The 26,688-nt window shown below is 44.6% G+C and overlaps 1 protein-coding gene across 1 annotated transcript; it reads left to right on the forward strand.

Moving 5' to 3' along the window:
* The first annotated feature begins 3,404 nt into the window (after nt 1–3,404).
* On the forward strand, nt 3,405–10,083 carry CTSL (cathepsin L). The gene is made up of 8 exons (XM_006273012.4): nt 3,405–3,492; nt 4,258–4,397; nt 5,115–5,237; nt 5,313–5,465; nt 5,911–6,135; nt 8,178–8,346; nt 8,678–8,795; nt 9,674–10,083. Exons 2-8 carry the CDS (start codon nt 4,272–4,274, stop codon nt 9,771–9,773), a joined length of 1,014 nt encoding a protein of 337 aa, XP_006273074.1. The 5' UTR covers nt 3,405–3,492; nt 4,258–4,271; the 3' UTR covers nt 9,774–10,083.
* The last annotated feature ends 16,605 nt before the right edge of the window (nt 10,084–26,688 follow it).

A 26,688-nucleotide genomic window follows, 5' to 3' on the forward strand; every position in this document is an offset into this window, starting at 1 on the left:
CTACATAGAAATGCCCTGTGAATCTATGGTGGTTGGGACATCACCACAGCAAGCTGGGCATAGAAACAGCCACCCCCCTGTTGGCAGTGGAGGAGCAGCTAGCAAACCAGACTACACTTATGTTGCCATTTTGAGAATGAGATGGGGAGTGTGGCCCCATCAGGATGGAAGAGGGGACCAGAAATAAAGGTATCCAGGTAGCAGGTTAGCCCCTGCAAACTACATAGGCTAGCTAATGCATGCATGTTGGTTTGAAGTTACCATATAGTACAGGAGCAACTAGTACTTGTTTGCACTAGCATAGTGAGGAACGCTTGTACTAGCAAAATGGTGGGAGATTACCACAGAGGAAGATACAACACCCAAGACCTGGATGCATTTAGCTTAATAAAGAACCCCATAGATCCAGAGGAGCACATCACAGAGGTCTGATGAGATGGTTTGCATAAGTTGGATTGTAAATGTGTTAACATCAGGGAAACGGCCACAGGGAAAAGGCAGAAAAATGCATGAATGTGACTTGCGTATTTTTTGCAGCATTGTGCAACTTCTTTTTAAAACCTTAGCTCCTATTTAAAAAAAATAATTTTCAGTGTCCAAGATATAGTAATCAAAGCATGTGCAGACATACATGTGGAAAAACTTTGAACTTTTGCCTTTAGCTATACAATATCAAGAGGAACTCTCCTGCTGCATGTGTAACAATACATTTACGTTTTGGGTGATGGTACACAAGTTCTTGTACAAATCTCTCCCCACTTCTGTAATGCAGGTGGAGCAGTGACTTCCATCAATGTTAGCATGCCCTATGCTGACTGGTTATGGAAATTTTGTACCATTATGTGCTGAGTTAGACTGCTTGATGGTAAAATGCCTTCTGTCCTGAGCAACAGAAGTGCAAATCCATTCATCCCCACCCTGTCTTGCCTCAGTGTTGTGAAATTCAGAGTTTACAGGGACCATTGCATTCAATGGGCCTGCTCACGTGCTGATTCATTTGATTTGATCTGATCATGGGCAATTAACAGTTAATTTCTTTCAACCTTGTCAACCATGCTTGCTTGGATCACTGAATGGAACCTGTGTTGGTCTAATAAAAGATATCATCTCTACTACAATTCCGGATTGCCTTTTCCTCTAGACCAATATGGCTGCAACCTGGATACCTTCTTCCCTTTTTGTCACTTAAAAAAACACCTAAATAGGAATTCACAGGAGTGGGATCTAGCTAACAAATTGAAACTATCCCACTATTACCATGAAGCACCTGTGATATTTTCAGACCACTGCTCAGTTTTTCAAAACAGAGGCGTCATTTTATGGTTCTACAAGCCTAGCCCTTTTTAAAGGATTGTTTTAATAAAAATGTTGCGTGCAAAGTTTTCACAGGATGAAAATGATGCCGACTTCTTATAAGAGTTTTAAAAAAAAAGTCCAGACACTGCCCTGACAAGCTTCTTTGGGTAAATGTGATCTCTTTTATTAGACCAACTAAATAGCTGGGAAAAATGTGTTCTTTGCAAGCTATTTGCAAGCAATTTTACAACTATTTAGTTGGCCTAATAAATAGATCACATTTACCCAAATAACCTTGTGACATGTATCACATTTAGTTGGTCTAATAAAAAGAGATCATATTTACCCAAAGAACCCTGTCTACCTATGTCCTTCGACCAACATGGCTAAAACCAACACCCTAGACCAGTGGTTCTCAAACTTTTTTGTTCACGGACCACTTGAAAATTGCTGAGGGTCTCAGCAGACCACTTAATCTCTGTCATCAGAAAAAATAGATCAAGTGCAGGGCTAAGTACAGATAGTCTCGATTGTTCTGCAACCTTTCGGCGGACCACCTGAATGGAGCTTGCGGACCAGTGGTGCTCCGTGGACCACAGTTTGAGAACCTCTGCCCTAGACCAATGCTTCCCAAACTTTCCCTCAGCATGAACTCATTTATGGCCCCATTTCCTCAGCCTGGCCCTTCATTCCCAACCCACAGCCCCCAACCCGTGACCCCGTTCACTAATATGACCCCATTTGAGGTTGTGACCCACAGTTTAGGAACTGCTGCCCCCAGACCAGTGTTTCCCAACCCATGTGCTGTGGTACAAAAGTGTGCCATCAGAAATGAAGAGGTGCGCTGTGGAATTTAGCCATGGAAATGAGCAACAATAGGTATGAGGATAGGGAATGCCTTAACAGGTGTGCCAGGGAACATTTTTATTAATGTAAGTGTGCCTTGGGCTGGAAAATGTTGGGAAACACTGCTCTAGACACCGTCCTGTGTTTCCTCGAATTTTTTCTGTCAAATCTACTACCAAGTTTTCTGATCTGTTTTAAGTGTTATGGTTACAATGCAGTTTATTAAAAGGATTGAGAGATCCCATGGTTGGGTCTTTTTTTAAGGTTATTCATTGGTCCCAGTCTATCCTGTAACATTGAAATAGAGCCGGGCTTTCATTCTTAATGTCTGTGAATTGCTGCCTGGGAATGGCAGTGCTGGGGGGTTGTTAATAAGGATCCCAGTAATGACAGGCTATAGCTCTCAGCCCTACCCCAAGTTGCACCTTGATACTATAACATGGAGAATGCCCCATCTCTCTGACAGACTGAGGAGTGACTAGCCCTGGTGATTACACCCCAGGCACAGGGGCCCATGGGCTTTCCCACCACACTTTCCAGCTCTCCTGAAAATATAACGGGGGGGGGGGTTGTCAATATTTTGGGGTGGCTGCATTTAAGACCAATCCCTCTGCTTGTGTAAGCCTCCCTAGTAGTGTGTGTGTCCCAATATTTTGGGGTGGCTGTGTTTAAGACCTCTGTGTGTGTGCGCGTGCACGCGCCCCAATATTTTGGGGTGGCTGCATTAAAGACCAGTTCCTAGTGTGTGTGTGTGTGTGTGCACATGTGTGTGCACCCTAATATTTTAGGGTGGCTACATTTAAAACCAATCTCTGTGCGTGTGTGTGTGTCCCGATATTTTGGGTAGCTGTTTAAGACCAATCCTGTGTGTGTATGTGTCCCGATATTTTGGAGTGGCTGCATTTAAAATTCAACCACTCTGCTTGCGTGCGTCTCCCGTGTGTGTCCCAATATTTGGGGGTGGCAGTGTTTCACACCAACGTGTGTGTGTATGCGCGCGCGGCCGCCCGCGCTCTCGGCTTCCCGCTCCACCGCGGGCGCCCGGGGCGATGCTGCCCCCAGGGTCCCGGCCTGCCCGAAGCCCAGGTCCGCCGGGAGGGGGGTGCTTGCCCTGCCCCCTCCCTCACGCGGCGCCGGGCCGAGCCGAGCCGGCCGCCTCCCCCACAGCCTGGGGCCTGGCCTGTCACGGGACTGGGAGTCACAACCCGGGCAGCAGACAGCCCAGAGCCGGGCCGGGCCGGGCCGGGCGCAGCCAATGGGGCCGCGGGGGCGGGCTCAGCCGGGGCAGGATAAAAAGGGGCGGAGGGGGACACGAGGCCACAGCTGCTGAGCAAGGGTAGGGCTAGGCAGGTGAGTGGGGCCGGGGCCCCTGGCTGGTTGCAGGCTGACGGGGCTGTGTGCGGGCCGCTGCGGGCACGTCTCTGCCCGGCGCGGCGTGTTTACATTCCGCAGCGCGGGGGGCTGGGGCGGCGCTGGGCAGGGGGCACGGGGCACGGAGCGCCCGGGCCCGGGGGCTGGAAGGGGGCGGGGAGAGCCATCATCTCCCCGCCAGGGAAGGGGGAGGCCAGGAGCCGGCTTATTGTACCTCCTCCTGTCCCTTTTAACCCCCCAGCGGGACTTTGTTGCTTAGCCCAGGGCTGATGGATGGGGGGAGCGGGGCTGCTGTTGTCCCCTGAAGGCATCTGGGTGCAGAGAGGTGTCTGTGCCAGGTTTTGCCTGCTTTGATTTGAGGAGGATGTGGCTTTCTCTTGCGTAAGTGGCTGGCTGCGGTAGGTGATGGGTCATCTGGTTGGGACTCTGTCCAGACTGGCTTTTCCTCCTGCCTGGCTTCTTTTATGGGGGACAGAGTCCCCAGTGCTCGGGGCGGGGGCCTGGCCTGGCCCACCTCCAGGTAGTGCTGCTGTTTACGCCCACAAAGCCGAGGGCAAGTGAGAGCTGTACAGATCCGGACCTAGACTTGGATATGTTCATAATATAAACCCCTCCCCCCCCATCTTGTTTTGTTAGCCAGTGGGTTTGCTCTGTAGAAATTGTTTAAAGCTTGTTTTTGTTTTGTTTTATCGGAGGGAGAGGAAATATCAGCTGATGCTTATTTTCCACCCCCTGCAATTCTAGGAAGATCTCTTGCCATGAACCTCCACCTGTGCCTGCTCTCCCTGTGCTTGGGACTGTCCTCTGCTGCTCCCAGAATGGATCCTGACTTGACTAGCCACTGGCAGCTGTGGAAGTCATGGCACTTGAAAAACTACCATGAGGTCAGTGTTTTGTTTTTTCCAGCAGAGGCAGACTGCTGTCATATGGGTATTTGCTTAGAACTAGTACCATGGGGGGCCAAGTTTTGTGGCAGCCTTGCCACAAGCTAATCCTTACACCTCCCCAAATGACACTGCAATAGTCACATTGAAGTAGGGCAGGAAAGGACCTCCAGAGGTCATCTAGTCCAACCTGCTGCCTGAGTCGGGGTTGTCTCTATCAAACTGCAAACTAAATTCTACATAAGACTATCTCCCTCCCTTGCCTAATACCCAGCTCTTCTCCCTGCTGTAATTCCCACTCTTCTCTCTCTACTCCTTTCCAGATCTGCTGTGTTCCTCCTACACAGGCCTGTGGCCCATGTATGGCAAGCTGGCCACCTCAGTGTAGAGCAGCTAAGGTTGGGTGTACAATGTGGCCTATACAATGTGGCCTAATGTTTAGCACTGTGATAGTTTAGTCCTGCTGGCTTTTAATGGGGGCTAACAGTCGCATCTACAAGATGGAGTTATTGATTTTTAGGAGGAGTTAAAAAGCTTAATTTTTTTTTTTTTCTCATCCTTGAATGAGATTTAACTTAATTGAAAACAATGTTGTTTGCATACTTTTAACTATTACACAAACTTAAGGCAGCAAAAAGCCTATCTGTTCTGATGGTCTTGCTCTACAAGTACGCTAGTATCAAAATAACTTGGGTTGGCTCGTTTTTTGACTTGCAGAAGGAAGAAGGCTGGAGGAGAATGGTATGGGAAAAGAACTTGAAAACAATTGAACTACATAACCTTGATCACACGCTGGGCAAGCATAGCTACAAACTGGGAATGAATCAGTTTGGTGACATGGTAAGTCCTTGAGAGCCATGAAACTTACTTGGTCTCAATAGCATATGGCAGAAATTCACTGCGTTTCTTTTTCAGACAAATGAAGAGTTCAGACAGCTGATGAATGGGTACATCCATAAAAAATCACAAAAGTATAGAGGATCCCAGTTCCTTGAGCCCAACTTCCTGGAAGCCCCAAGATCTGTGGACTGGAGAGAGAAGGGATATGTAACTCCTGTTAAAGATCAAGTATGTCTTGTGATGTGTTTTGTGTGTGTGTTTGACCAATTTGAAAGCCTGATTCATCAAATAACTAACTTTGGAAAATTAACGGGAAAAATCACATGATTGCATATTAAGCATTCGTTAATCCTCGTAAAGACTGCTGCACACTTGCTAATATAGCATAACGTTTTCTTTAAACTTTTTTTTTTTTTATGGTGAAGAAATCACTTACTTGAGACTCGTAGCAGCATTTTCTAAGGTGCAGACTTTTCTTTAGGATTTTCACCCAACTGAATGGCAACTGTAAGCTTTGAAAGGACCCCTACCTAATATTTTTTTTTCAGGTGAGGTCCCTTTTGAGTATGAGTAAACTGGAATTTGTATGCTGTTCAGACTGCTGTGGTAATCTGGACTGTGTATGCTGTCTGACCTTTTTTTGGAGTCATTTTATTTTCCTGCTCTATTTCAGGGTCAATGTGGATCTTGTTGGGCGTTTAGCACAACTGGTGCTCTTGAAGGACAACATTTCAGAAGAACTGGTCAGCTGGTCTCCCTGAGTGAGCAAAACCTTGTAGACTGCTCTCGACCCGAAGGCAATGAAGGATGCAATGGTGGTCTGATGGATCAAGCGTTCCAGTATATCCTGGACAATGGAGGGATTGATTCAGAAGAGTCTTACCCATACCTAGCAAAAGTAAATACACTAACTACAGAGAGATACTTCACTCTATATGGTGTATCTAAACTGTAAAAATGCAGGGTAAATGTACAGGCTTTATTTTTAGGAAGAACTTCATAAATAACTTCTTGAATAGACTTTTTCTAGCCTTTAGCTTCTTTCACTAACCAAAGAAGAAATCTGCCTAGCACTATCTTTATTTTCTCAGAAGCATGAGATGCTTGCCAGATCAAACTACTGGTTTGGAGGAGCAAAAAACTACTAGTGGTAGTTTTGACACGGACACATCAAGGCTGACCATAATGGACTTCTGGGTGTAGATCTTCTTTTTTTGTGTGTGTGTGTGTGTGTGTGTGTGTGTGTGTGTGTGTTGAGAAGCTGATACAGTACATCCTGTAGCAACACTAAACAGGGCAACCTGCCATTCACTTTAAGCTGTCTATGTCAGGTGTTGGTCATCAAGCCTAGAAGTCAAAGATACATGCAGGAGAGGTCAGCCTCAGAAATGGTTGTTCCGGTTTGTTTAATCAGCAGTAGATAAACCGATTTTAAAGACTGCCAGCAGTCTCATCTGAGACTCAGAATACTAGATCAGATGCTTAGGCTTTTTTGTTTTATTTTTAGCTGGGGACATCATCCTTGCCAATGGCCACTCAACTCCTTTTGTGGTCTCTTTTAACACTGCTTGTAGCACTTGTAAGCTTTTTTTCTATTGGTGTGTTTTTTATAATTTGGAATCTATGTTCCTGCTCCCCTGAACTCTTTTAATTTTGTTAAATGTGTCCCTAAACACTTGCTGTTTCAAGGCAGTCTCTCTAACCTATTCTGTAATACACTTGACACGCAAGCTCTTTACCTGGCCCCTCTCCCCACAAAGTACAAAGGAGAAATCGGTGCTTTGCTAGCACTCCAGGTATTAATAGTATGTATAGGCTTGGTAGGAGAAACTGATACAGGAGCATATATTCAGCTATATGGTGTGAAAGATCCTGATAACTCTTGTTGTTATAAGATGAACTTTTTGTTATGAGCTCCCTCTTCCTCTAACCTGGCAGTTCTGTTTTGGTCCACAGATGATTCCCAGTTTGAAAGTACATAGGAATTTGTAAATAGAGGGAGGGAATGCAAAATGGTTAGCTAACTGTATAATTGGTTAAGGATTTGGGAGACCTAAAAGCATTATCTACAAATTTCCCATCATGTGTGGTACCATCCCTTAGTGTCATCTTAAGCCCTGGTTAGTTCTACCTCTTTATTTTTAATGAAAGAATCTTGAGTCATTCTCTGGAACAGGTTCTGGGCTTTTCCTCCCCCCCTCTCAAAATATATATAATTTTTTTTTTTCTCTTGGCTTTGTGTCAAAGCTGGGTTGCTTTGCAGTTTCTGTAAGAACTGATTTTTTTAGATAGATCCCTGCCCATAGGTGAGATGAGTGAATATGGAGCTTCAAGACATTCAGGATCTATGCATTCCATTGACACTTTTTTTTTTTTTTCTTTTCTTGTAGGGTACCCTGCTTCTTGCTTGCTTGCTTTTTCCTTGTGCATTGGGTGGGTGGGGTTCTAAATTGGCTTCCCCCTCCCCCCCCTTTTTTCTCTTTCTGCCACCTTCCTAATAAACAAGGCAGCTTCCTTGCCATTCTTCTTCCCCTTCCTGATCCTTCCTCATGGGCTATTATTGCAGCCAAAATGCTATTTTGCTTTCTTCCTTGCCTCTAAATCAGTTGTTGTGTTACCAGTCTCCCATTTCAAGAAAAGGATCTAATAGTTTCTCGGTACAGCTTTTCCATCTCTCTGGGGCAAAACACTATTTCAGGCTGAGTGGCTTTCCCAAGCTTGGTTGCATGTCTTCAGAATGTGTTTGTCAGAAGATCTTTTGTGAGACTTTGGCACTGTTTCCAATCTTACTCTGATATAAAGATTCAAAGTCCTTAATCTTTAAAAATAAATAAATAAATAAAATGGGATTGTTCAAGCAGGTTCACAATGTCCAGCTGCCAAACTGAACAAAGAAATTCATAGTAATTCGACACTTTTTTTTTATTCTGTTTTCTATAGGATGATGAAGACTGCAAGTATAAGGCACAGTACAGTGCTGCTAATGACACTGGCTTTGTTGACATCCCACAAGGACATGAAAGAGCACTCATGAAAGCAGTGGCAGCCGTGGGTCCAGTCTCTGTTGCTATTGATGCAGGCCATTCATCATTCCAGTTCTATCAATCGGGTAAGGATTGTCTGACAACTTAAGATCTAGTTATGCTCTGTATCTGGCAGTTCAGTTTTGAATTGCTCTTTAGTTCAATTGTTGCAAAAATATAGTATTGCACTTTATGCACAGAACTGCATTTTAAAAGACCTGACCCTGACCTTTTCTTCCGGTATGACCTGAATTTATAGGCTACAGTCCTTCAGTTGCTTTTCCTCCTGTTAAATGCTAATAACTGATGGCTTGAATTGAAACCACATCATTTACCATGATTTCATAGGAAATAACAAAAAGCAGCATTCTTTCTTGCAAATATTGGGGTCCTAACTTTTACCTTTGCATTTTTTAGGTATTTATTATGAGCCAGACTGTAGCAGTGAAGATCTGGATCATGGTGTTCTGGTTGTAGGCTATGGCTTTGAGGGAGAAGATGTAGATGGAAAGAAGTACTGGATTGTTAAGAACAGGTATGCATCTTCTGTCTTTGGCTGATGCTCTTCTGCATTTGATTCCTTTATGCAGTAAGAGATTCAGTACACTGGTGTATATGGAGAGCCAATTAATGTGAAAGTTGTCTTCCATTTGAGCATGATGGAAGAAGAGGGAATACTGCAAAATTGGCACAACTTTAAATAGAGACTCGTGTGAAGGGGCCTGCAGTTGTGCTGTTTGGATTATTGCTGAAACGGTCTTTAAGCAGCAGTTTCATTCTAATGTGCCTTGACCTGGCACAGTTTGGCCTGCTGAAAGCAAACCCAAAACTGGAGTAATCTGTAGTGAGATGCATTCAAGATTCAAATGACTTGTGCACTTTAGCCACATGGGTTAAGACAGACCTCCTAAATGCTGGGATAGGAGGCAGTCTAGCAGGTGCTAGAAGATGAGAGAGAAGGTCATGGGGAGGAAGGTGGGAGGGAGTTGTCTGTTCCTGTAATCCATTGTAGCTTTCTGATGTTCTACTTTTGGGGGAAGTCAGTGGGTTAAGTTTTTTTTTTTTTCTTTTTTTTTTTTTTTTTAAATGCCTTTGGATTCTCCATTCTTTCTAACTACGTGCAACAATGTTGGGTGTGAAAAAAAAACTAAAGGGTTGCACCACAAGTTTGTGTGTTGCACTCTGCACAAATTTGATATAATCTGTATTTTATCAATGCAGTATTTGGGGGGGGGGGGTACTCTTCTCCCTCTTCCCCCCCCCCCCCCCCCCCCCCCCCAATAAAGCTGAAAAGTGATGTTTACCATTTTGTCCTTGGGATAAATATGTATCTTGGTGCAAACTTGCTGGGTTGTTTTGTTTTTTTTGTTTTGTTTTTTTTTAAGGCTAATCAAAGTGTCTCTCTCTTTCCAGCTGGGGAGAGAAGTGGGGTGACAAAGGATATATCTATATGGCTAAAGACAAGAAGAACCACTGTGGCATAGCGACAGCAGCTAGCTATCCACTGGTATAACTTATTGAAGAAGACCTAAGCATTTCCATGCAAGAGGGGTTTTAAACTGATTGACTGAACACATGTTGACACGTGGTAGGACACTTGTATCTTCAGAGATTCAAGTTTGTAATTTTTTTTAACTTGAGTTCTTTGATTGTTTACATGTTGGTGATATGCCACTTGTTTAAATTAATGTAAATGTTGGTATGTAAACAGCTTGCAATATTGCTGGCTTGAAGACTGCTTACTCAGACTTTGTATTATTCCTTTTTTAATTAATGTGCCCAAAAGTTTACTTTTTAAATAAACACTCAAATTCCAGTGTGTACAGGTGACTCTGCTTTCCTTTTTATATGTATTGACTGGGTTTTAAGAATATCCATCCGATTTGTAAGTGATAGTATTATACAAAGCTTTGTGCACAATTCACTTTAACCAGCCACTAAAATGTAGCTAGATGGAGAAATGGAAAAGAACGCTGTTTATAGTATGCTCCCTAGTATAGACTGCAAAGGGCAGGAAACCTTAAAATTACTGTAGGCAGCTGAAAAATACAATGATAGAACTCTGTGGGCTTCCATTTAAGAATGGGCTTGGCTGCAGTGGACAATTTTTAATACGGCATATCAGTCATGTGATCTTGGAGCAAATGGACTGAGCTCCTTGTAACTCACCATCTCATTCCAGAGCTGGTACCCTCCATCTACTTCTAGCAGCACAAAAATAAACTTGTTTATACAAGTTGTATCTGATTATGCTGCTATAATTGTGACCCTACAGCACATTCTAGAAAAGTGGGCCAGTGTTGTCTCTTTATCTTCCGAGAACAAAAGGGGTGGGGGAGTGTACGTTTTTGTGTGTTTTGTTTTATTTTTAACTTTAAAATTAAAGTATTTGAAGCCATAGTTAAACACTAAAATCATATGTGGAAAATGCTATTCTGGAAAATGCATTTTTAAAGTTTGAAAAACTCAGAGTGGAAATGTAAGTCTAGGATAGTTAGCTTAAAAAAAGTAGTCTATATTTAGTATGCTTTCTAGAAAGTGGAAAAGCTGTTTCTCATTCACTTCACTTTTTAAAACCCTTTTACAGGTAATAATCTGGTCTCTTTGGGTTTCCCTAATCTTCCTTCTCCCTTCCTCCCCAAGTAACAGATTGCTGAAATAATAATACCATCCAGTTTGTGTTGCAGTTGGAACCTTAGTTGACCCATTTCAGCTGTTTTGTTTGGTCTTTCTAGCAGTAAAATCTGCACTAGTAAGCCTTATAATTGCAAAAAGGTTGGAGGGGCAGATTAATTTTAGGTTGTATCTAGCTAAAACCTTTATGACAGTTGCTTGTATTGTGGTCATTTGGACAGTTATGTTTGCACTTGGGCAGCTACAGTGGTACCAAACTACACCATGCATAACAATAAGACTAAGTTAGTGCATACACAAAAGCAGTTCTTATGTCCAGTGTGTGGTGGTGGTGGCTTTGTTTTTTCTGATTGAAAGCAACATACACAAGGTAACACTGGAGTTGTGGGGAAACCATTAATTCTGAACATTCTCATTTGGGGGACATCAGCTGTAACTATATAGCTGTTTTGGGGGGGGGGGGTTGAGCATGGTTTTTTGTTTTGCTTGCTCTGTCTTGCTTTCTACTGGGGCTCTGGAAGATATATAAAGTACCAAACACATGATTGATTATTAATATACTTAAATTAAACAGTGCTAACTCTCATTTCCCCAAGAGAAGTTTCTGGGGGAAAAGGGCATAAGCAGTAGCGGGACGAAGATGCTCGTTAAACAAATTTTGCTAAAATTTATAAGACTCGGACTATGTAGAAATGGAAACTGCAGAGGAAAAAGTATATTTTATGAACAGGGCTCAAACAACAGCTTTAATCTGTTTAATTATACTTGGAGTCTTCCTAGTCAGACACTGTATCTGATTATGAAATACAAGAGTTTAGAGAGTCACAGAATAAAGGGGGAAAGAGACTTTTCTGATGCTGTTCACTGGGAGTCCTGCAGAAAGGGACAGAAAAGGGCAAAGGTTGGACCAAGAACCCAAAGATTGCTGGAAAAAGCCAGAAAAACACAGCTCTAAAATTGAAAGGGGTTCCTACTTTCAGGGGGAAGTAAATAATTTCGTAAGAATTGAATACTACCTCTATACTAGATTAATCTCAGATCTGGTAATCCAAGTATCTGTACACTTATTTTGCTTTACCTTTTCTATTTGTCTTGGAGTAGAATATCAGGGTGTCAGGAGTATCTCCAGTCCTGTGGATGGCTTTTGAATGCTTACATGGATGTTTTTAAATAAGTTTTGCCAAAGCATGTCTTTGCTATAGAACTTTAAGTTGTCATATACATGCAACTTCTATTTAAACAGATTTAAGTTGCATCCATCTTCTGCTTCATAGTTATAGTAAATCCCTTTCCAACTGCCTTAACTTCTAAAGGAAACAAAATAACACTTTGGAAATGCTCCTTATTTGCCATGCTCTCTAAGCAGGATACTTTGGATGGATCTCACAACAGTCTTGATCATGTTTACTAAATGCTTCAGCAAGCAACAACTGTCTTGTGCAAAAGTAAACTGCATGTACTGTTTCTAGAAACAGTACATGCACAAATAAACTAAAAAGTTTTCCACAACTCACATCTTAGGCATTTTTACCCATGCAAGTGCTGGGCACCTTGAAAAGGGCTTGGTGCTGTGTTGCTTGCTTTGTCTGAGCAGCAAAATGTACATCAGCATGCAGAAACCAGCGGTTGCACACTTTTGAACTAAAACGCATGTAGGTGCTTTAGTTCAACAACACACTACCACTATTTTCTCTGTGCTGACATGCATTTTGCCACTTATACAACTGCAAGTGACGTAGCACAGCGCACATCAGCTTGTGTGCAGAGTAGGCTCTATCTTAATAGTCTGTTACAATGTGCCAGATCTCCAGTGTGTCTGGACATGAAAAGGTATGTGTAGAAATGCCTATTATGCTGTTCTTAATCAGGAGTTTTTTTTATGGCTCTATATTACTAATACAAGCAATTCAGCTAGTATTTTGTTTTATTTTTAAAAGATAATGATTCCTGATTAGGAGTCCTAGAAACCATAAATAAAGTGCCTCATTTAGTACCTGTGTCTACTGAAGCTTCTATCCTTACGTTTTGCAGTATCTGAACACTCTACAAGTAGACCTTAAAGTTCAACAATCTCTGTCCTTGGCCAAGGGTCTACATCAGGGGTCAGTAGTGTCTTCAGGTGCAATGCCAAAAATACTAGTAACTTTGACTTGATGTTGGCATGCTAGGGGCAAAGTGGGGAAGCGCAGCCACTGCCCTATCCCTGACGTGCACACCAAGCAAAATGCCTTTGTGTGCATGTGTGCCAGGAGTTACCTACCCCTGGTCTAAACCATAATAGCTAATGTGCCAGAAAACCCCACATGTACCACCTTTACACTTCCTACATACTTACTTCATGGCCAAACTGCATATTTATGGACAGAATTGAATTAAGCTACAAGCCTGTTGCTGGCAGTTCTACGTATGATTTGGGACCATAACCACAGCTCAGTTCCACCTATACTGTCACGATGTCCTGATTTAACTATGTGGTGTAGGTTTATAATTGTACCTGTTGTGGGTGGGCAGTTGTGGCCGTGGGATCTTATTCTAAAAATGACTCGGGAATAATAGTTTTTCTGATCTAATTGACAAATGGCTGTTTCTGTGTGTCTAACAATCATATGACCTATTGCATATATTCACAAGGATAAGCTAGTTCATGAAAACAATGAAGGATTACCATTCATCCAGGAAGAGCTGTTCTTGAAACTGCAAAAACAAGTGTACCTATACAGCTTGTGAGAAGCTAACCCTTCTAACCCCTGATACATTTGAAATGTTTTTCTTTGCGTGGGTGCTGTGATTACCTAAGCTCTTGACATTGCCCACTTATGGAGAACATTACATTTTGGAGAAAAGTGGGTGGCACCATGATAAAATATATTTTATTCTCCAGCTTTGTGAAGCTTAATTTGAACCCTCACAAAAATGTTTGATTTGAAACCATGTTTTTTTAATGATTGAAGTCCTTATGATTGCATAAAACTCTGTGTCCAGTGACTTGCAAAGGTACAAATGTTTCCTTAATTAGGTTCTATTGCAGAAATGAATCGACCAAATGTCTTGAGGCAGACAGGAATGAGGAAATGGTCTTTACGTAGGCATGTTAGAATATGCTCAGGGAAGTCAGCCTTTGAACATAAAAAAAGTATCAGTTTCTTTTAGTAACTGAGTGTCTTTCTCTACACATCCTATAATTATTCATCATGCTTATGTTTGTATATAAAATAGGATGGGGGTGTTGGGGAATTATTTTGGCCTGGGGGCTGCATAGGAAGTTTTGATGAGCTGTCGGAGATTGGTCAGCACCCCACCTCTTTCCACCTCATTCCTGTGCCACAACTCACGGAAAATCTGTGTGGGATGGGGCCGTGGGCAGGCAGGGAGCGGTGTTCGGGAGTAGGATGGGTGATCTGCTCCTTGCACACCCCTGCCCAGTGGAGGAGGTAGGTTGCCTGGGCACTTGGTCCCAGGAGGGTGGGAGGTGTGTGCAGCAGAGCTCACCCAGACAAAGCAGTCCATGGTGCTCTACATGGGGTTGTTTTTTAGCTGGCTCCCGCCCAGGACCAACCATGCCATGCACCTGTCACCCCCCCCCCCCCCCCCCGGGGTAGCATGAGCAACTTACTGGCTGGGCTGTTCCCAGTGCAACAGCTCCCTTTATCTCCAATGGTGGCTCCTCCTCATGCTTCTGCCTCTGCTGCACAGCTCTGGGCAGGGGGGGAAGCTGCTGCTGTGCAGCTCCTGCCCTAGCACATGGGGCTTTGGCTACAGCTCCTGGCCACCATTCACCTGCTCTGCCCCCAGGTGGATGCTCATCATGCCAGGTAGGTAGAGTGGGTGGAAGGTGGTCAGGAGCTGAAGCCATCCACAGTTAGGCAGCTAAGCAGTGCAAGCCATGAACCAGATTGCAATGCAACACCAGATATCCTCCACATGAGACAGGAAGGAGGAAGCATAGGATGGCCCTTGTCAGGTGTTTTAAAGATGAAGCTGAGGAAGATGGGCACTAGAAAGGTAAGCTAAAGTTAGAAATAGACCTATAAGTACAGCGTGTATGATTGCCAAAACACAGAGTACCACTAGCCATGACAGAGCTATTCAAAGAGAGTTATTAAACCAGTGAAAATTAACACTGACTGGATCAGCAGCCTGGTAGTGGTAAGAAAATCATTTGATAAACTGAGGATCTACATATATATAAAACCTTTTAGCAAGGCTTTGAAAAGAAGCCATTATCCTTAGCTTACTCTTAAAGCCAGTGTTCCCTGAGCTATCTAATTGTGGTACCACAGTATGCCCAGAGAAGTTTTATTTTTGGGCACCAGTGGTTTGACTCCTTTCCCTAGATGGTGGCAGTAGAGTTTTATGATTTCTGTAGTCCATGCATAGACTATGAACTCTGGGAATAGATGGTAAATTTAGAAAATAGTGGATCCTTTCTTAGGTTTTCTTTCATCCCATTCCCAAAAAGGCACATTGTCTTCTGTCCCCTGGCTCAGCAGAACCATACTGATTTCTTTTTCTTTGGGCTAGAGCAGGGGAGGCTAACTTGCACAAGTGCCACAGGTAGCCCGTGTGTGTGGCATGTGGCAGATAGGGGAAGAGGTAGGGAAAACAGCAGAAGAGAGGGCAGGGAGCAGAAAGAAGAGCAAAAGAACAAGCAGGGGAAGAGGACTAGTGTGGTACTTGAGATAGTAGGGCAGGGGTAGGCAATGTTTTTTGGCTGGAGTGCCAAAACCCCCCGCAATGCCTACCTTGAAAGGTGCCGGAGTGGCAACATGCTAGAGAAACAAAATGAGGGCTGGGGTACATGGCAGGATGCCCTGCTTGTGCCTCTTGCCCCCCACCCAAAACCCTTTCCCCCAGCCCAGGCTCTGTGGTTGTCAGCAGCTACCCAGAACCTGGGCCAGCTGCAAACATCAGCTGCCTCCCAGCCCGAGCCCCTGCCCTGGGCTCCAGGGAGGCAGCACGTACCCGCAGTGCTCCCTGCTGTGCCGCCCTCGCTGCTTCTGCAGAGCAGTGTTGGAACCTGGTGGGGCAGGGCACAGTGGGGGGGGCGCAGAAAGCTGCCTGCTCCCAGCTCCCCACTGCCCTGCCACACTTCCCCTGTGTGGGCGGGAGCAGTGTGGGCAGCAGCGCCCATTGTGCCTCTCACTACTGCCCCTGTCTGCAGTTTTATTTCTCCAGGATGTATTTGTTTCGACTGATTCTGTGTTGGTCTGTTGTAGAGCTGGTAATAGATTGTACCATCACCAGCCCTCAAAAGTCAATCCCTAATATGAATCATGAAAGGTATTTTAAAAGTAAAATACTAGGTGTGTTAACATTTTTTTATCATTTGGTTCATTTTGCTGGCATGTTTTCAAAGTGTTCTCAGTAAGGAAGTGCAGATCTTGTTCCTTTTAAAACCAAACTAATAGTTTCATCTTCAAAAGTGATTCTAGGAACTAGTGCTTTGAGATGACCTTCAAAGTATTGCAGGAGTGCAGCACTGTGTACGCAACTGTCCTGCACGCCACAGGCCATTCTGAGTTGGGAAGCAATGGTCCAAGATGGAGAAAAGGAGGAGCCCCTTTTCCTTCCCTGCCAGAAGACACTTCCAGGTAAGACTGCCTGGGGTAGGATGTTGGAAGGAAGGTTTGTTACTGACCCTGTCAGAGAGGGGAGTTGTGTAAGGTGGTCTCCAGGTCTGGTAGGTGTTTTAAATATGTCTGGTGAATTCAGACAAGCTTTCAGGCTCTCATCTGAAAAGAATCTAACAGGAGAGATACCATAAGGTGTTTTTAAGCCCAGGTGGTTTTACTGACCTAGCAGAGTAGATACCATTCTTCTTGGTTTTGGATGACTTGGTGTAGTTAGAGAGTAAAGGCTTGTCCTTTGCACTACCAGCAGGCTGACCCCTGCAAGAGCCTACACATGCCTCCAAATGCAAGGATCTTGGCTACACAATTTATGGTGATGGAGGATTGTTCTCAGGCTTTCCCTTTAGCTTGCTCCTTTGGCCTTTTGGGTAGGGGCAAGCGAGACTAGGGGGCATCTGATCTCTAAGGCATCCAGGCTTGGGGCTTGCACACAGAGTGCCTGCCATGGATTTGGGAGTATCTGAGGCCCCAGGCTGAAGAGTCTGGAAAGTAGGATACTTGCTAGTGGTAGCACCACACACATTTGAACAACTGAGCTCTCTTCATTTGATAGAATTCGGAACTGATTTGGCTGATTTGGCCCCAGACATGAAATTAAATATATATTTCCCCACTGAAGTATATAAGATAATAACAATCTTAACAGATTATCTTAACAGATATCTATATCTATTTCAGATTTATATATATCTGAAATAGATATAGATAGATATCTGAAATAGCTATAGATAGATAGATAGATAGATATATCTGAAATTAACTTCAAGTGTTGCAGTTCTCTGTCACTAGGTTTATTTATATGTATTTTTTCCAGTGACGAGACTGGCTTACATAGATTTTCACTATGGTTCCATTGTGTTAGTTTTGAATTTGTTAAGATTGTTATTATTTATATTCTTAAGTGGGTAACAGGGTTAGCTAAGGAGCAGTCTTCTGTGCATAAAATGGTTTCAGTGTTTACATTATGTGTTTGTATTGCTGGTGTCCTTTGAGTTGGGTGCTTATCATAACCATATTTTGGGACATCTGGATAATTAATGCATTGGAACTTCTTGCAGGTTGCAACACACCTCAGTATATTCCTTGGGGTTCTGTATGGTCCATTTGCTGCTGCTTAAGTTAAATGCAGTGGAAGTGGCTTGAGGGAGCTGTCAGCTGCTGCTGAGTCATGAATGCTTTTTCATAGTCAACTACAAAAGGCATACCTCTGAATGCTGCTGCTGCTGCTGCTTCTCCTCTTTGCAGTGCCAAACTCCTGTTCTGGAAGTCACAAAATTGAAATGAAATCTGCTTACAGTGATAATCTAAACTTAACATGAGTATTATTGCCGCTTTACAACAAACTAACAGACGCAGAAGAATTAAGTGGTTTGCTAAGGTCAGATAAAAAAGACAGAAGAGGCTGTGTTTCCTGACTCTGGGCCCTGTTTTCAGATCACATTTCTTTATTGATTTATAGTGCTGAACCTGAAAGGTCCTCCTCATTATCTTAGATGTAAACCTGCATCTTCCAGGAACTTCAATAAAAATTCTTAATAATGTGTTATCTGTATTACAGCGATACCAGGAATCTTGACTAAGTTCAGGGGCCCATTTTGCTAAGCTCTGGACAAACAAATAGTGAGAGTTCGTGCTCCAATGAGTCTAACTCCAAATGGATGTGCCAGACAGACAAAAAGGGTGGGAGGCATAAAGAGATGAAACAACTTGCCAGAGGCTGGGCAGCAGATTTTTAATTGTGAGGGGAATGAGTTACTAGTTGATTTTTCTTTTCTTTTCTTTTTCTTAAATACAAGCTCAGTGGAGGCTTTCAGGTAAAATCTTTTTAGATTTAAATTTGATAAAAGATGTAATTTTATAAAGTGGCTCATTATCATCTAACTTTTCAGTTTAGCCACCCCCAGTTTTCCTGTGTCTAGGCCAGAAAATACCAAGTTAAAAATACACAGGGAAATAGTACGGCAGGAACAAAACAGGAAAACGAAGCCATCCAAAGGACAAAGCACAGATAAAATGGCCCCTAATTAGCTGTGCAAGCCAATGGACCATGTTTATATCTTGGAGTTACAAACTTTTTTTAATATGTGATGATGAAGCTGATGTCCCTATCGCTGGGTGTGGGAGAGAGACTGACTTCTCTCTTTCCAGGGCATGTGCCGACAGAGCATTTTGATTTTAATGTTGAGTCAGTGCGACATAACAAACAAGCCTGCCCAGGGCTGGGATTAGGCCTGCTGGGCACATTCTTTACTGTACACCACCCAGAGCTGAATGTATAATTGCCTGGGTATTTTATCTCCTCCATGGAGCCCTCTTTTTCAGGAGCGATAAAATATTCCATTGAAGAGCTGTGCAGCAGCTGACAAGAACACTGAAGCTAAACTTGACTTATCTGGGTGTAAGGACTTCAGTTTTTCTGGACTCCACCCTGCCTGAGCCTGCTCATGGGTTCAGTATGTCTACTAATCATTCAGGCTCAGTACATCTATTAATCATTCATACCGGCACTGCCTAATGAGCACCGCTCCGGTCAACCTGATTTAGATCCATCCTTCAGAAAAAAAGGCCGAAATCATTCCCATCAGTGGGAGAAATCCCGAACAAAGATTTTGGTGAGAAAATGCTTGTGAGTCTATGTTGGTATCATCGGTCCCCTAGATTTGAGGAAGACCCAGTTGAGGCATCTAAGGCTAGATATCAGGTGGAGGATTTCTAGCGGTGTGATGCATTAGCATATGATTGACTTGACTAATGTACTAACAAACAACTTTGACCACATTTTCTGTAGTGCTGTCTGCAATCCTGGGGCAGATGTATAGTCACTGGACTCTCCAGTGACTAACTCCAGTTCAATTAAACCATTTAAAGCTGGATATACACTGGTTGAAAGCTGCTGTGGCCTTTTTTATTGAAACAAATTTTCCTTAAATAGGGTTTACCTAATCGCTCTAATCCAAGGGTGTCAAATTGGTTTGGCCCTCCAAGCCAGATCCACACTACGGAGCTCTTTGCAGGGTTTAATGCAGCTGTCTATTAACCCCCTACCACCAAAATGTATCCCCACAAGACTCTGAACTCCAAATTTGGCAATAAGCCCTGCCCCTGAATTCCTGGCCTCTCTAAGAGCCTGTGGGCCTAATGATAAGCCTCTGTGGGCCAGATCTGGTGTGCATGGGCCATATCTTTGATAGCCCTGCTGTCATTCGTTTAATGGAACCAGCTCTAAAGCAAATCAGAAAATTTTCAAAAGAGAGCTGGGCATTGTGAGAATCCTTCCATTGTCAGGTTGGGGGCAAGACTGTCCCTGTCCTGCAGAAAATGTCACAGACATTGTCCATAAACCTGACAGATAGTTGGGAATCTGTGGGAGGCTGGGATTATTAACATGGGGATTTTATGCATCTGTATTTGCTCTGACCATTGGTCTCATGCTATAGCTAACCCCAGAGAAATCCGTGGAAAGCAGAACACAGCCCAGGACAGCAGCAGAGTTATAGCACGGCATAGTTGGCCTGATGCTCTAAAAAAGCACCTCTTCTCTGTTTTATTTTTTTCAAGTGCTAATGTTTATGCTTATTGGTGCCAGCCTTTAAAATGCTTCCAGCTGCCCAAACCCTTGATGGTAACATCTCACTGAAGGGAATGGATCGATCAGTTTGGTCTGTGCTACTGCTGCTGTTTAGCTGGAGAGCATTTTCTGAAGAGCTGGGTTAACAGGGCAGCAGCACAGAGACTTGGAGATTCTTGGAAGAAAAACCACTGGAGAAGCTGAAGTTTCTCAAGTAGAATCTATATATTGTGATTCCCAGTCTTATGATTTAGCCACAAAAACATCCTTCCTCTTCTGGACATATAAGTTGATCACCAGTTGGAATAAGTAATTTGCATTCTTTCACTTTAATAACTGGAGGGGTCAAATCATTTGTTTTCATTTTACTGCTGAAATGGGTCCTAAAATGCATTGGAAGTGGTGGTTTGAATGAAGTTGAATAACAGTAGGAAAGTGTCTGTTTGCAAAATATAATGATCAATGTTCCCCAGATACAATATATCCAATGGAGTTTTTTGCAGTCTATCCACAAAGTTATTGTAGCGTGACACTGGATTGTCTAAATAAGCCAAATTTCAATAGAAAGACAAAGAAATACAGCTTTAGGGATAAATGTGGAAGTGTGCCTTTAAGCATATTTCTAATCCTAGACATATTTGCAAAATTATCTTCTGGTAACAGGTAACTTCCAAAGTCAAAGCTTTACTTACTGTATTGTGTTGGCACTTGGCTCAGCTGCTTCACAAAACTTCAAGCTTTCTCAGCAAATAGGAGCATTATTTCTTGAGTGCCAAAAGAATAGAGCTTAAAAATACAATCAGCACAATAAGTGTTTACTGAATATAACAAATGTTCCTTGGTATTTCCCATATTCTCTTGGCAGTTTGAATAAGGCTGCATATCCTTATTTTCATTAGGTTTCCATTATTACACATGGTCTGTCTGTCTCTCCAGAAATAAAGTCGGTCCTCTTCAGCTATCTGTGTGGATGCTGACATCCTGGCACCTGGCCAGGAGTGGAGGTTGTGCCCCAGTGTGTGATGTGATGGCTCACACATGATGCTGAGTTCCTGCTTCTCAACCAGACCGTGTATGGTTTGTTTTCTCTTAAAATAAGTTTGAGGAAAGGCCTCCATTCCAGCATCCCCCTTAATCAGTGCCTGGGCACTGTGCCCCCATCACCTACCCTTAGTTATGCTACTGGTTTGGCTTGAAGCCCATGGGTTAGAAGGGACTTAGGAGCAAGTAGAAAATAAATTTATATTGTGCTCCTCAAAATATGGCATTTCCTTTTCTATCATATCCCCTGCAGCAGGGAGGAAGTAGGTTTATACATGCCCCCCAGACAGCTCTGGGCAGGTGTCTCCTTTATTCTACAATCACTAGTGACTTTGAGAAAAAAGAAGTGGACGTGCCTCAGCTTCCTCTGAGTGACGTATGCTTTTTTTTTTTTTTTTCAAATAATACCCCCCACCTTTTTTTTTTTTATAAGTGCTTTAGTTTAGTTTTTGTATGATTTGAACATGTAACATGACTTAAGCACCCATTAGAATAGAATTCACCATAAGACGTCGAATGGGTAAGGTAACTAGTAGGGTGAAAGTACTAGACTTTAGGAAAGCTGATTTAAATGAACTCAGGCAATTAGTCAAGGACGCACTGCAGAGTAGGAGTTTTGAAGGGATGGGAGCCCAAGAAGGGTGGCTGTGCCTTAAGGAAACGATCCTTCGGGCACAAAGCGAGACGATCCCCATGCGGGGTAAAAGAGGGAAAGGGGCCAGGTGGCTTCCCTGGCTGACCAGAGAAATCCAGGGCAGCCTAAGGGCCAAAAGGGGAGCACATAAAAAGTAGAAACAGGGAGAGATCACCAAAGACGAATATACCTCCTCTGCTCGTGCTTGTAGGGAGGCAGTTAGACGGGCCAAAGCTGCCATGGAGCTGAGGATGGCATCCCAAGTAAAGGACAACAAGAAATTGTTTTTTAGATATATAGGGAGTAAAAGGAAGGCCCAGGGAGGAATAGGACCCCTGCTAAATGGGCAGAAATAATTGGTAACGGACAGGGGGGACAAGGCTGAACTCCTCAATGAGTTCTTTGCCTCAGTGTTCCTAAGCGAGGGGTGCAACAAGTCTCTCACTGGGGTTGTAGAGAGGCAGCAGCAAGGCACCAGACTTCCATGCGTAGACCCTGAGATGGTGCAGAGTCACTTGGAAGAACTGGATGCCTTTAAGTCGGCAGGCCCGGATGAGCTCCATCCGAGGGTGCTGAAGGCACTGGCCGACATCATTGCAGAGCCACTGGCGGAAATATTCGAACGCTCGTGGCGCACGGGCCAAGTCCCGGAGGACTGGAAAAGGGCCAATGTGGTCCCCATTTTCAAGAAGGGGAGGAAGGAGGACCCAGACAACTATAGGCCAGTCAGTCTCACCTCCATCCTTGGCAAAGTCTTTGAAAAAATGATCAAGGCTCACATTTGTGAGAGCCCGGCAGGACAAATTATGCTGAGGGGAAACCAGCATGGGTTCGTGGCAGGCAGATCGTGCCTGACCAATCTAGTCTCTTTTTATGACCAGGTTACGAAACGCCTGGACACAGGAGGAGGGGTGGATGTCGTATACTTAGACTTCAGGAAGGCCTTTGATACGGTATCCCACCCCATACTGGTGAACAAGTTAAGAGGCTGTGACTTGGATGACTACACAGTCCGGTGGGTGGCGAATTGGCTGGAGGGTCGCACCCAGAGAGTCGTGGTGGATGGGTCAGCTTCGACCTGGAAGGGTGTGGGCAGTGGGGTCCCGCAGGGCTCGGTCCTTGGACCGATACTCTTTAATGTCTTCATCAGCAACTTGGACGAGGGAGTGAAGTGTGCTCTGTCCAAGTTTGCAGATGACACAAAGCTATGGGAAGAAGTGGACATGCCGGAGGGCAGGGAACAGCTACAAGCAGACCTGGACAGGTTAGACAAGTGGGCAGAAAACAACAGAATGCAGTTCAACAAGGAGAAATGCAAAGTGCTGCACCTAGGGAGGAAAAATGTCCAGCACACCTACAGCCTAGGGAATGACCTGCTGGGTGGCACAGAGGTGGAAAGGGATCTTGGAGTCCTAGCGGACTCCAAGATGAACATGAGTCGGCAGTGTGACGAAGCCATCAGAAAAGCCAATGGCACATTATTGTGCATCAGCAGATGCATAACGAATAGGTCCAAGGAGGTGATACTTCCCCTCTATCGGGCGCTGGTCAGACTGCAGTTGGAGTACTGCGTGCAATTCTGGGTGCCACAATTCAAGAGGGATGTGGATAACCTGGAGAGAGTCCAGAGAAGGGCCACTCATATGGTTAAGGGCCTGCAGACCAAGCCCTACGAGGAGAGACTAGAGAAACTGGACCTTTTCAGCCTCCGCAAGAGAAGGTTGAGAGGTGACCTTGTGGCTGCCTATAAGTTCATCACAGGGGCACAGAAGGGAATTGGTGAGTATTTATTCACCAAGGCGCCCCCAGGGGTTACAAGAAATAATGGCCAGAAGCTAGCAGAGAGCAGATTTAGATTGGACATTAGGAGGAACTTCTTCACAGTTCGAGTGGCCAAGGTCTGGAACGGGCTCCCAAGGGAGGTGGTGTTCTCCCCTACCCTGGGGGTCTTCAAGAGGAGGTTAGATAACCATCTAGCTGGGGTCATCTAAACCCAGCACTCTTTCCTGCCTATGCAGGGGGTCGGACTCGATGATCTATCAAGGTCCCTTCCGACCCAAACATCTATGAATCTATTATTTTCTTGACTTTTTGGATGTACCTCAGAATAATTTAAATCTTGTGTTGCCTCCCCAGGAATTTGCCCTGCTGTCAGTGAGCACTTGTTCTTTTGCTGTCATTTTCCCTCCTCTGAAAGATAAGACCTAGTAGCTACCTTTTGTAATAGGCTTTGAAAACAGAGGGTGACTTTAAAGTATAACGTTATTTTGAACAGCAGGGTACCACTTTACAACTTGATGTAGTACATGTGAGTGAAATATATGTAAATGAATTCACTTGTGCAGCATAATTTGACTCGCAATGGTCCAAATGGAGGACAAAACCCCTCCCAAAGAGGCATGCAAAATGTAGATCCTGATTCTTAAGTTAAAATATGTTACACTCTCATTAAAAAAAATATTTGTTTCACAAATGCGTACTTATGACAGAGTTATGAAACCTGGATACCAAGCTGATGTATGTATTATAAGTAGCTGGGATAGATAAAGGGTAACACCATGTGTAATGAAAGAGTAAACTTAAGTCTGAAATGAGAAATCCTTCCTAATGAAGAAGACTTGAGATGTATCAGCAGCTGTGTGGCAATAGTCTGCACAAAAACCACATGGATAGAATGGAAGTAGAGGGATTTCAGTTTCACATCGCTAGTAGTGACTTAACCTAATCTTCACAACTAAGGTCACTTACCTGTAAATACTAAATATTAGGGGTGCATCAATAAAGATTTTTTGGGCTGATGCTGATGGTCGATTACTAACAAGTAGGGCTGTGCGAAGCTCCGGTTGCTGATTCGATTTGGCAGAGATTCAGCCCGATTCAGTGGCCAAATCTCTGAATCCTTATCAAATCAGAGGACCTTTTAATCTCTCTGAATCAAATCAGAACCCTCCAAATCTATTCAGAGAGATTTGGAAAGCTTCAGAGATTCAGACATAGGCACAGCTTGAAACGTTTTTTCTACATACCTCTAGGTAGCAGGGCTCATGACTGCTGCGATGCTGGGGCACATGGTGCATCCCACAGAAGCATGGGGGGATCCCCAGCATGCTCCAGGTCTGCTGGGGAGCACCCTAGTGCCCCCCCCAATTCAGTGACTGGTGCCTCCTGGGTCTGGGGGGGGGACCTGGGGTCCCCCTGCAGCTGACCACTGAGCTGGGGAGGCATGGTGGGGGGGCCCTAGTGCACACCCTGACCAACCCTAGAAGTTTATCAGGAGTGCTTCTGGTCTACTTCCAGGTTCACTGCTGAGCACATGGAGGGTCCCCCCACACTCCTGTGGCATGCTCCATCTGCCCCAGCATTGCAGCATTCACGAGCCACACCTGGTACCTCAAGGTATGTAGAAAAAACTTTTAAAACTGTGTCTATGTCCGAATCACCGATTCTCTGAATCAGCATTGAATCTTCAGATTCGGTTTTGGCCAAATTGAATTGGGGACAGTGATCCAAATCAACTAATCAAATCACTGTCCCTGACTTGGGCCAAATCCAAATTGAATAGGGCCTGCTTCACACGCCCCTACTAACGAGCCATATTGGCTGATACTGATCTGATTGCCAATGTGCAGCCTGGCAGCTTGGAGATCAGTGTCTGGCTGATAAGTCTGTTGGGGGGGAAGGGGCACGGGGGGGTGGCGTAGATCAAGGACCCTGTGGTGAGGGAGGAGGGGAGCTAGGGCTGGAGCAGGTGCTGCTGAGCCGGGGTAGGACATGGGATGCAGCCTCAAGTGGCTGGCCCCAGGGGGGGGGTGTGGGGGGGGGCAGCTCCTACCACTGTGTGAATGCCCGGGGGAGGCATGGAGGGGTGTGGACCCGCCAGATCTGTGCACAGGGCAAGAGGAAGCTGCTGCTGCAGGCTGGGGCTGGGTGCAGTGTCGGGCTTTTCCAGGTGAAGGGGGCTGGGCTGGGGCTGCGCTTAGGATGGGTGGTGGTGGCTCTGGGAGTGGGGGACTACAGGGGGTTACAGTGAATTCTGGGGTGGCCACAGCCCGTTCCATAGCCGCCCCCCCCCACGCTGCTCCTGCCAGCCCCAAGCCCAGCCCCCAACCCAACCCCTCTGCCAGGAAGAGCTTGGCACTGCCCCCAGCCCACAGTGGCAGCCCGCCTTCACCCTTGCATAGATCTGGGGAGCACTTTCCCGCATGCCTCCCCTGTGGGCATGCACAGCAGTGGGAGCTGCCCTCCTCCCTTCCCCCCTAGCCCCTGGACCAGCCACTCATGGCTCTGTCCTGCCCCCTGCCCCAGTTGGACAACGCCTGCCCCCAGCCTTATCTCCCCTCCTCCCTCACTGCTGGGACCTCGATCTGTCCCCTGCACTCCCCTTTTCCTTCCCCCCCCCCACCTCGCCCTTTCCTTCCCAACAGACTTACCAGCTGGATGCTGGTCTCCAAGCTGCCAGGCTGGCCATGTGCATGCTCCAGCTGTGCACAGCATTTATTGGTGACATTATCAGCCAAAAAAAGCTGAATGCCGATAATGTCAATTTTGCGTTGATCAGTGCTGATACGATACGGACCGATGTATTGGTGCACCTTTACTAATTATCATATCGAGATTCTTTCCATTCCCATGGGAACAGACAGTAAGGCAGTTCAGTTTTCATCTTTATTAATTACCCAAGGCAAATATCATTTGGAACATAAACACAATACCTCAGAGATCAGGAGTCTAATGATAAAGATAAAAAGCACCTGCCAGAAAAAACTTGGACAGAAAGGACAGATATGTTGTCTCTACGTGAAGTCCTGGATGTTGAATTTTGTCTCAAAATTCCAATTATTGCTATGTCAGGTAAAATGGGCTGTCACCTAAACAATCTACTTTTGTTAGTAAGACGCTAATAGTTGCTGTTAGTGTTGAC

This window comes from Alligator mississippiensis, chromosome 3, assembly GCF_030867095.1.
Source record: "Alligator mississippiensis isolate rAllMis1 chromosome 3, rAllMis1, whole genome shotgun sequence".
Taxonomy (NCBI): Eukaryota; Metazoa; Chordata; order Crocodylia; family Alligatoridae; genus Alligator; species Alligator mississippiensis.

Coding starts and splice junctions, on each gene's coding strand:
- CTSL (XM_006273012.4), top strand. CDS start 4,272: ATGAACCTCCACCTGTGCCTGCTCTCCCTGTGCTTGGGACTGTCCTCT. Junction 4,398..5,114: donor ACTTGAAAAACTACCATGAG/GTCAGTGTTTTG, acceptor TTTGACTTGCAG/AAGGAAGAAGGCTGGAGGAG. Junction 8,347..8,677: donor ATTCCAGTTCTATCAATCGG/GTAAGGATTGTC, acceptor TGCATTTTTTAG/GTATTTATTATGAGCCAGAC.